This window comes from Nematolebias whitei, chromosome 17 (assembly GCF_014905685.2).
Source record: "Nematolebias whitei isolate Nwh7 chromosome 17, NemWhi1, whole genome shotgun sequence".
Lineage (NCBI taxonomy): Eukaryota > Metazoa > Chordata > Actinopteri > Cyprinodontiformes > Rivulidae > Nematolebias > Nematolebias whitei.
In genome coordinates, this window is record NC_056514.1 from 30,364,335 (window position 1) to 30,375,287 (window position 10,953).

Consider the following 10,953-nt stretch of genomic DNA (forward strand, 5'->3'; position numbering starts at 1 on the left):
CAGACCGATATATTTCAAATCTCAGAAAATTAGATCACTTAAGACCAATTAAAAAAATGCTTTTTAGAAATGTTGGTCTACTGAAAAGTATGAACATGAAAAGTATGAACATAAAAAGTATGAACATGAAAAGTATGTGCAACGCGGCGCGGCATGGAGTCGATCAGTCTGTGGCACCGCTCAGGTGTTATGAGAGCCCAGGTGAATTGTTGGGTCTGGCGTATCGCATCATCCTCTTCACATAGATTTTCTATGGGGTAAAGGTCAGGCGAGTTTGCTGGCCAATTAAGAACAGGGCACTTAAACCAGGTACTGGTAGCTTTGGCACTGTGTGCAGGTGACAAGTCCTGTTGGAGAATGAAATCTGCATCTCCATAAAGTTGGTCAGCAGCAGGAAGTGCTCTAAAACTTCCTGGTAGACTGCTGCATTGACCTTGACCCTCAGAAAACACAGTGGACCAACATCAGCAGATGACATTCAATTCAATTCAAATTCAATTCAATAATACTTTATTAATCCCAGAGGGAAATTATTTGTTGTTGAAACTCGTTAGCCTCATTTCATTAAGAGATGTTACAGATACTGATGCTGTAGACAGGAAGGATCTCTTGTAAAGGTCCATCCCACAGTGGATCCTAAGAAACTGGCCGCAGATGCCGTCCGATCTGTCCACCCAGACTCGACTAGCCTCTCAATTCCCCCGGGCTGTAGGACCACGCGAATGCAGAGCAGAACTTCTCCCAGCGTGATGGTCACTCCTCCCAGCAGCTTGTTGAGCTCCTCATCGCTGCGGACAGCCAACTGTAGGTGCCGAGGGACGATCCTGTCCTTCCGCTGTCATGAGCCGTGTTTCCTGCTAGTTCCAGGATCTCAGTGGTCAGGCACTCGAGCACAGCTGGCAGGTAGATGAGAATGCATCCACAGAACATCCTTTTCAACTCATCTGAGATTTGGGGCTGTAGTTGAGATATTATTTGAGCTTTTGAGATGTTAATCAGCTGCTGTTGGTTGTTGAAAACTGACTTGTTGCCATGGTTACGCATCATAACAAATGTCTAAAACTAAAAAAGTTTCAGTAAAAATCCTTCCAGCTGCACAGCATCTGATACCAGAGGAAACAATCATCCAAAAAATGTGACTTACATCCAGAAAGAGAGGAATTAAAGTTTCCAAAAGCAAAATCTCAAAATGAAAGTAACAGAGCTGCTCCAACATGCAGCCACCTTGAGCGGCGCAATTCTAGAACATGGCACCCCAAACCATCAGTGACTGTGGAAACTTGACACTGGACCTCAAGCAACATGGATTCTGTGCCTCTCCTCTCTTCCTCCAGACTCTGGGACCTAAATTTCCAAAGAAAATGCTAAATTTACTTTAATCAGAGAACATAACTTTGGACCACTTGGCAGCAGTCCAGTTCTTTTTGTCTTTAGCCCAGACAAGACACTTCTGGCGATGTCTCTTGTTCAAGAGTGGCTTAACACAAGGAATGGGACAGCTGAAACCCATGTCTTGTGTATGTCTGTGTGTGGTGGTTCTTGAAGCACTGACTTCAGCTGCTCCACTCTTTGTGAATCTCCCCGACATTTTGGAATGGGTTTTGTTTCACCATCCTCTCCAGGATGCGGTTATCCTTATTACTTGCACACTTTTTTTCTACCTCACGTTTTCCTTCTCTTCACCTCTGTTAATGTGCTTGGACACAGAGCTCTATGAACAGCCAGCCTCTTTATCAATGACCTTTTGTGTTTTGCCCTCCTTGTGCAAGGTGTCAATGGTCGTCTTCTGGACAACTGTCAAGTCAGCAGTCTTCCCCATGATTGTGTAGCCTACAGAACTAGACTGAGAGACCATTTAAAAGCCTTTGCAAGTGTTTTGAGTTTATAATTATCAACATTAACATAATAAACATTTGAAATATATCAGTCTGTGTGTAATGAATGAATATAATATACAAGTTTCACTTTTTAAATGGAATTACTGAAATAAATCAACGTTTTCCATGATATTCTAATTTTATGACAGGAACCTGTACCAACACAATTTAGCAATGAAATTAAGCCGTGCTCTAAATAGTTTACTGTATTTATATAATATTTTATATGTTTAATATAAAAGAAGACATGTTTAGGAGTTTGTAGTGGATTCTAAATATTTTCTGGGAAAAGCTTATAAAGGTAATCTGGCACTTCAACTGTTTTCTTTGTGTCTAAGTGTCTTTAAAGTATGATTTGTCTTTATTCTATTGAGTTCAGCAAAAATCACCTCAGCAAACATGATATATATTACTGATTGGCTATAAGCTTTGCAGCATGCATCAAGAGATATAAGGCCTATACCATCGTTTCAGTGTGGACATATAGTGTCCTTACGAGATGCAACTTGTTAATCGGTCTAGTCATTTCCACCACACAGCTTCAGCAGCAGCTTCTTGTAATCCCCAGAAGTATCAGCCTGACAAACAACAAAAAGTGTCAGCTATAAGCAAACGAACCCAACAAGATGTGACCAGTGGGACTTACAGAGATGTGAGTGTACAGAGACTTTCCATAAGTCTTCAGGTACTCCTGTCTGATGTCCAGCAAGTCCACCTCAGAGCGGGACACCATGACACGGATGAGGGTTCTGTCCTTGGTGCCAGCTCCCTGGTTTAATGAATGAATTGATTCAATCCTCATGATACATGATTTATGGGAAACAAAAGGCATTTGGTGCAAAACGTACTTTCATGGACTTGAAAAGCCTTTCTGCAAAGTAGGCCGAGGTGTTCTTCATGCATTTCACTAAAGAAAACAATAAAAAGATTAATGCCATCATGTATATGCATAATTCTTAAAAACAAAAAACAAAGGAAAGTCTGGCCAATACACACACTTTGTAAAATGGAGCAGATTTGATTGACGACCATTATTGATTAAAGAGTTTAGAATTTTATGAAGGAATTGACATCGCTTAGACTAAAATCATCGTACACTGAGAAACAACAAAGATGGATTTAATTTAGTCTAACCTTAAAAGTCAAGTTTTGCAATATCATGCAATATTGCTAAATCAGTTCAGCTGTCTGGCTTCATCTTTCAGCTTCCTTGTGCAAATTTAAACAATTTTTCAGCTCTTTTCAGCTAATTTCAGCTACTTTTTCAGCTGTTTTGTGCTCCTTTCAGATTCTTTCTTCTAACTTCAACATTTTTGTGCTTCTTCCAACATCTTTCTGCTAATTTCAGCTTGTTATGCTCCTTTTCAGCTTATTTCTGCAAGTTTCAGCTTTTTCTACAATTTCAGCTACTATTTAGCTGTTTTGTGCTAATACAAGCTTTTTCAGCCAATTCCACATTTTTTTGCACTCATTTGAACTTTTTTTCAACCTAATTCAGCAAAAACGTGTTATCTCCACTTCCTTTTTGTAATTTCAGCTTCTTTCTGCCTTTTTAGATACGTTTCGGCTATTTTTTTTTTTTACTATGTTCAGCTTTTTTCAGATAATTTCCACAATTTTGTGCTAATTTCTGCTTCTTTCAGCCTAATTGGGAAAATTGTGCTCTCTACTTTCTTCTGGTAATTTAAGCTTCTTTCTGCTATTTTAGCTACTTTTCAGCTTTTTGCTAATTTTAGCTCTTTCCAGATACTTTCCACTTTTTGTGCTCATTTCTGCTTCTGTCAGCCTAATTAACTTCTTTCTGCTAGTTCCAGCTTTTCTGCTATTTCAGCTACTATTTAGCTGTTTTGTGTTAAATTTAGCTCATTTCAGCTCTTTTCACTTCCTTCTGGTAGTTTAAGCTTCTTTGTGTTTTCAGCTTCTTTTCAGATATTTTTTGCTAATTTTAGCTCATTTTTTTTTAGCAAATTTCCTAATTTTGGTGCTAATTTCTGCTCATTTAAAGCAAATTCAGCAAATGTGTATTCTTTCTACTTTTTTCTGCTAAATTAGGCTTGCTCTTCCATTTCAGCTACATTTCAGCATGTTTTTGGCTAATTTCAGCAGTTTTTTTTTAGCAAGTTCTTCAGCAGTAAGCATTCACACTGTATTTTCACAGGAAATGCAATTTATCTACTTTATATTTGTTTTTATTTCTAACAGAAAGGTTACAGTACATATTTCTCCCTTTAAGAAGTAGAACATTAAACTTAACATTTTTAATTGTTTAGCTATTTTGTAGTGCCCACGTATATTTTTCCAGTCCACTTCTAACATTCTGATGACCGCAATCAACGTTTTGGTGATTTTCCGTTTGCTTTGAAAGACAGCCATATAATAAGCTAAAATGTCTAACTTTTTATTCTAATTTTTATATTTATAAAAATGTTCTGAATGTTTTTGCAAACACCAGAGTTGAAATGTCTTTTTTAACATAATATGTATAGAACGTACCCACTGCCACCATGCCAGACTCCAGATTTCCAGACATTTCCCTGCAGATACTCTTCTCAATTTCCCTCCCAGACATCTGCTGGTACTCCCGGAAGACTAAAATCAGCAAAAGATACAAACAAGATGGTTAGAATGTTGTTGACTAAAACAAAGAGAAGAGGAAAAAAATCCTTTTGGAGGTGCTGCAAATAACCCACCTGCCTGAAGGTGTGGTCTACTGCGAGCGCACAGGATGGCATTGAACTGAGACTCATCAGTTCCCACTTTATTTTCACCTGCAGCATAAAGTTTCTGAGGAAAAAGTAAGTTTCAGTAACAGTTGCTCGATTTATTTTCCAAACAGCCTTTTGTTTTTAACCCATACCTGAGCATCCTGCTTGGCCAGAGAGATATCAACCGTCGGTCTTTCATCACGATTTCCCTGGTTGGAACAGAAGCAAATTACTTCATACAGGCAGCGACTCAGGCAAAGATACGGTGCCACAGTTTGGTACAAAAGAGCCTCAGAAGATACCTGACAGAGGGAGACCAGGAGTCTGCGGAAGTGACCCGACGTGTCGCTGATGATGGCGTCCTCCAGCTTCTTCCCGTACTCTGAAAGGAACGTAACGTTAATAAGAAAAACAAACTCTCTCTCCTCAAATTTGATTACAGTAGTCCCTCGCTACTTCGCGGTTCAACTTTCACGGACTCGCTCTTATGCGGTTTTTCAAAGTAAGATTGAACACGAAAAAAAACATTTGTACACGAAACACGATTGTTAGCTATAATATTACTCACGTGATTGGGACAGTACGGGATACGGTACAGTAAAAAAATAACGAAAAAAATATTTCGGACAGGCGCCGCCATTTTGTAGTTTTCTCTCAATAAGCCTATACTGTATCGCCACTCAAAAGGACTACATTTCCCAGAAACCTTGTTGCTTTCTGCTGAAATACTAGAGGGAAAGTTCTGATCAGACCCGAAAAAGTTCAGTCATTCATACAGTGACCCGCATGGGACTGAACTGGACCATAACCAGACCCGGACCTCAAGACTCATCGGTAAATCTGAGTGCTGCCCGCCGGTCTACGACGCCTTCCGAGTGGGGAGGCGCCACCTGGAAGTCCGGAGTTCTCTCGGGAGCCCACCAGGACCTTTATCATCCGGATTTGGGCTCAGTCAGGACCACACTGGCCATCTGAAGGTCCAGCTCCCTCCAAGAGCGTTCTGGTGCTTAAGGGCTGCAGAGAACGGACCAGAACCCAAGCAGAACCAGTAGGAAAGGTCTGCTGGACTGGAACCGAGCTGCTGTTTCTGCAGAGCTGGTGAGTAAAATTTTGTAGTACCGTAAAGTACATATACTGTACGTATGTTGTTAAAACTACGTAGGTTTAAGAGTTTAGAACATTGCAAGAGCGTGGGAAGGATTTATAAAGCCTTAAAATGTATAAAAATACTAAAATAAATATAATGTTGCTACTTCGCAAATTTTCACTTACTGCGGGGGGGGGTCCGGAACGCAACCAACCCAGCGATAAACGAGGGACTACTTTATTTGTTTTCTGTTTCCTGACTAGGCCTGCCACGATAACAAATTTTGCTGGGCGATTAATTGTCTCAGAAATTATGGCGATAAACGATAATATTGTTTGAAATTTGACAATAGTTAGTAATTAGTCAAATTTAACATGAAATATTGGTTAATTTTTGTGTAGTACCTTTTTTAACCACTGGATGGCAGTATAAGACTGTTTGAATTGAAGAATGGATAGAAAGAGAGCGAGCAGCGCGTCTCTAAGAGAAATGGGAGGGAGGCCCCTTGACGTGACATGGGCTGTCTCGCCGTCCTGTTTTTCGGTTCTCAAAATGGCAGACGCTCTGTGTGGTTTGAGCTCTTTAGCATAGCATTTTTCAGACAAAGCTTTTAATTAAAAAAAAAATAAAAATCAGTAAACAAGTTCTCAGCTTCTTTTTGCAGAGAAAAACAACTTTTTACACGAAGGCACGGGTTTCAACCGTGAATTTTGGAGCTTCGACAAGACGGAGGTTTTTTTCCCCGAGGTCGGCCTGTTAGCTTGTAGCTTAGCTTCTCAGCTTAGCTGCTTTTAACAATCCAAAAACACAATTATGGACGGTTAAAACAGATTTTAAAGAGAAAAGCGAAAGGGAGGGGTCAGTGAAGAACACCGGAGTTGAGCCTTTTGTCATCCAGTGTCTTCAGTAGAAAGAAACACGAAGAAACAATAAAGCCGATAAAAGAAAATGAGGTTGATAATTTTCAAATATCATGCGATTGATTTATCGTTTATCGCGAGAGGTCTAATCCCGACACATGCTCAGTTTGCATGCTGCTTGTTTTATGTTTAAGACATATGTAGATGTTTGACTTTTTTCACGTCTAAGCAAAAGCACACCTCTTAAAATGTGAACGTTTTTCTGCACAAATCGTCACGGCTCAGTTTGAAAGCTCCGACTCTAAAACAAAAAAACAAAGATGGCCTCACCAGCTTTGTAGATCCTGTTGATCTCTTGAATCTCTGCGTTGGAACGCGACGACAGAATCTCAATCAGACAAGCCTCGTCGGTTCCTGCACCCTGAAAATAGAAGATGTTGAAAACTCTCGACGCTCTCGTGCACTTCAGCATTGTTTTGCCCTTCTTGTCATGCGAACACATGACGATGTGGCTCATGCAGTTGGACTCCATTAGAGCGGGGTTTTATAAAGTGTGGGGCGACGTGAGGGGAAAACAAAGAATTGAAATAAGCCACTTTTTATGCTCAGATCTGATTTTTTTTTTTTTGGGTGCATTTTTTGTGCACGTGCGTCCTCCATCACACTCCAGTGTGAACCGTTCTGAGGCGACCCTCATGCGCAGATGTGACATCAGCACGTTGTGTATGAGGACGTAAACAGATGCTACACACGTTAGCATGCGAGTCTGAAGTTGTTGCGCAATCAGAACCCTCTAAATTATTACGAGACAGGCTTGTTTGGGCCAGTGTTTACAGTTAAACTTGCCTCTTGACAGACGTTAACTCAACATTGTATATTTGGAGCGCGAGAGACTGACTGCAGGTAAAAACAAACCCAAGTATTGATCCTATTAAATGAGTATTGATACGGTCCAGCTCTAGCGTTAGCATCATCTGTTGCTGTAGGTTCTCAGTCATCCAGGACATGAGAAATGAAAAGGACAACGATGAAACCAATAAGACTGTTCTGTGCTTAAAGCTGCATGAAGTTAATATCATCATTATTAAGACTTCGATCAATCCTCTCACCCATATCTTGTTTGTGTAAAAGTTGGATGAAATGAGACATGACAGTTCAGACTGTAGTCGTTTTGAAAAACATTGAATAAATATTCAATTCAGTACCACGTGAAAAAGACCTGGGTCGGATTAGAAAAAAATAAAAACAAATTAAGGACTTGTCACATTCAGACTGTCATGAAAAAGTCCAATATGGGTCACAGGGTCAAAATAAATAATCAGATTTGAGTCATTTGTCTGCAGTGTGAGTGTAGCCTAACGGAAAAGAAGAAAAGGGGTTGTGGTGATGTAGGGTGTTAAATTAGAAAATGTGTCAAACGTATTAAAAGAGCTCAGATGGTTAAAATGTGTGAAAGAAAAACGTGTACAACAACCAGTTTTTAAGTTTTAACGGAACATTAAATATAGCAACAACTGAAGTTGTAACAAAAATAATAGCAACTAGAGAAAATTCATTTCCTGTGAAAATGCAGTGTGAATGAAAAAAGCTGAAATTAGATAAAAAGAGCTGAAAAGTAGCTGAAAAGGCAAAAAGAAGCTTAAACTACATCATGGAAGCGGGGAAAAAAAATGAAATTAGCTAAAAAAAATATATGGAATTAGCTGAAAAAGCCAGAATTATCATTAAGAGCTAAATAGTAGCTGAAAGAGCACATTAAGCTGAAAGTAGCATAAATAAATCAGTTTGGCTGAAAGTAGCAAAAATTAACATGAAACTTGAATTTATCTGAAAACAGCTTAAATGAGCTAAAAATGCTAAAAATCTAGCTGAAAAGTTAGAATAAGCTTAAATTAGCAGAAGAAAGCAGAAATAACAGGTTTACCCAATTTGGCTAAATGAAGCAGAAATGAGCACAAAAAAAAATTAATAATAATTATCTGAAAAAAGATGACATTTGAAAAAAACAAAAACAGCTGAAAGGTAGCTTAAAAAAAGTAGAAAGAAGCTTAAATTACCAGAAGGTTGAGCATATTTTTGCTGAATTAAGCTGAAAAAAATTTGAATTATTGTAAAAATGTGGAATTACCTGAAAAAGCTAAAATTAACATAAAAACAACTAAATAGTAGCTGAAATAGGTAGAAAAAGTTGAAATTAGCAGAAATAAGCTGAAAAGAGCATAAGTTGAAATTAGCAGAAAGTTAGAAGTAGCACAAAAATGTTGTAGTTAGCAGAAAGAATCTGAAAGGAGCAAAAAAACAGCTGAAAAAAAAACAAAACCAGCTGAAAGTAGTTTAAATTTGCACCAGGAAGCTGAAAGAAGCTGAACCAGAACAAAATGTGAAAGGATCAGTAAAAGGTTGTAAACAGATCTAAAGATTTGAAGGGTGTAAAATGAGCTCAATTCTTTTTCTATTAGGAAAAAAATGGCAGAAAAGGCTAAATATTTAAAAAGCTAAAGTTGCACCAATAGTAAAAGTCACAGCACCCTTCTCCTGAATGAGCTGAATATTTTGATTCATGACTTGCTGAAATAGCACAAAACAAATGGCTCACAATCGTGTGAATGCTTCATAAACATTAACACAATAATATAGTTGAAGAGTGTGTGTGGGGGGGGGGGGGTATTAGCTCTCTGAGGCGGGCTGACTCTCCTACACTTTGAAAAATCCTGAATTAGAGCGTTCCCTGAAACAACAGCTGCAGCTTCCAACCTTTATAGCCTCTCTGAGCTCCGATGCATCAAACTGTGCAGGGGTCTTCAGCATGGCCAGGGCCAGGTCTTCAAAGTCCCCATTGAGCTCAGACTTCAGATCACGGACTAAATCCTAAAAAAAAAAGAAAAAAGAATTGAAATGGATTTTAAAAAAAAGAAGAAAGAATTATAAACCATTATTAATCATAAATTTTTAACACACCTTCCCATATGTGGTTTTGTAGGCCGCGATCAATGGAACCCTCTGCTTGTTGGAGCGATTTCCCAGAAGTTCAATGATAGCATTTTCATCAGTGCCTGAATCAAACATTTTATTATCATCAGCTTACAAATCGTAAAAAAAAAATATATATATATATATATATATATATATATATATTTATATTTATATTTTATTTATATATATAAAGGAAGATGTTTACTCACCAAAACCCTTCATTGCTTTTCTAAGAACTTCTACATCCTTCAGTGGATCGGCCCCAGGAAAATCTTTTATGGTACCCCTGAATCCTTTCTATTAATCATACACAATAAAAATAATAATTATTGCAAAAGAACACGTGTTTCAGCTGTGTGTGCATCATGTGTTAGTTGTGAATGACAACTTTACATTAACAGGTGGTGCCTGAGGGTTGGATGGAACTCCTCCTCCATAGCCAGGCATTGAGGGGCCAGAGGCAGGGGCTCCAGGGTAATTTGGCATGGGTTGGCCTGGGGCGGGGCCCCCTGGGTATCCCTGCTGAGCTCCTGGCTGCAGACAAAGAAAAGCTGTAAGCACTTTATACAGGACGACAAACTTCATTTAGAACCGCTGAGGTTGGTGAAGATACGGTGATTTCAGCAAACGCCCAAGTTTGTCCATTAATGAATTTGCACTTCCGATGTGAACAGATAAGGATTTATGTACCATGCCGTAGCCACCTGGTGCTGCACCCCAGCCTCCACCTGCAAAGCAAACATTGGTATAACAATGAAAATGTTATTAAACTCTAAATTTACCTAATGTATAATTACTTTGGCAGTTTTATATTTGTTGTATTCTCACCTGCTGGAGGCATGGAGGGATAACCTGCTTGTCCAGGTTGTGCAGGAAATCCACCAGCCTGAGGGAAGCCTCCAGGTGGGGCAGGGTAGCCACCTGGTTGAGGTTGGAAGCCCCCTGCTGCTGGGGGGTAACCGCCTGCTGCAGGGGGGTAACCGCCTGCCTGAGGAGGGTAACCACCTGCCTGAGGAGGGTAACCACCTGCCTGAGGAGGGTAACCACCACCCTGTGGGGGGTAACCACCTGCTGGAGGGTAGCCGCCTGACTGAGGTGGATATGCTCCTGGCTGTGGTGGGTAGCCCCCTGCCTGTGGTGGGTAACCCCCTGCCTGTGGCGGGTATCCGCCGGATTGAGGTGGGTATCCTGGGTAACTCATCTTCAGAACCTGGAATTGTAAATATTAAAACGCATGGATGGTCACTAACATGCACATTAAAAAACCTGATCTGAAGCACATTTGCTCTGTTGAGAAATCTTCTGAGAAAAATACAAACTTATTTCATACGATTTTGTTGATTAAGAACTTTAAATACTGTATTTTTCAGCCTATAAGTCTCGGCGGGAGGGGTGGGGGCAGAGCACATTTAATTGACGTCCGTTTTGGCTCTTATGCGGACTTTTTAGAA

General features: G+C 39.6%; 1 protein-coding gene across 1 annotated transcript in view; it reads right to left on the reverse strand.

The window, feature by feature from the left end:
* Positions 1-1,960: 1,960 nt before the first annotated feature.
* anxa11b (annexin A11b) overlaps positions 1,961-10,953 on the reverse strand; it is an 11,847-nt gene continuing 2,854 nt past the window's right edge. The window contains exons 2-15 of the mRNA XM_037691093.1: positions 10,331-10,712; positions 10,193-10,230; positions 9,896-10,036; positions 9,712-9,799; positions 9,488-9,582; positions 9,284-9,397; positions 6,860-6,950; positions 4,885-4,964; positions 4,735-4,791; positions 4,568-4,661; positions 4,371-4,466; positions 2,726-2,784; positions 2,524-2,646; positions 1,961-2,455 (exon numbers count right to left, since the gene is read on the reverse strand). Coding sequence (XP_037547021.1) covers positions 2,396-2,455; positions 2,524-2,646; positions 2,726-2,784; positions 4,371-4,466; positions 4,568-4,661; positions 4,735-4,791; positions 4,885-4,964; positions 6,860-6,950; positions 9,284-9,397; positions 9,488-9,582; positions 9,712-9,799; positions 9,896-10,036; positions 10,193-10,230; positions 10,331-10,703 — 1,509 coding nt within the window. The 5' untranslated portion in view covers positions 10,704-10,712 and the 3' untranslated portion in view covers positions 1,961-2,395. The remainder of the gene's footprint in view (positions 2,456-2,523; positions 2,647-2,725; positions 2,785-4,370; positions 4,467-4,567; positions 4,662-4,734; positions 4,792-4,884; positions 4,965-6,859; positions 6,951-9,283; positions 9,398-9,487; positions 9,583-9,711; positions 9,800-9,895; positions 10,037-10,192; positions 10,231-10,330; positions 10,713-10,953) is intronic.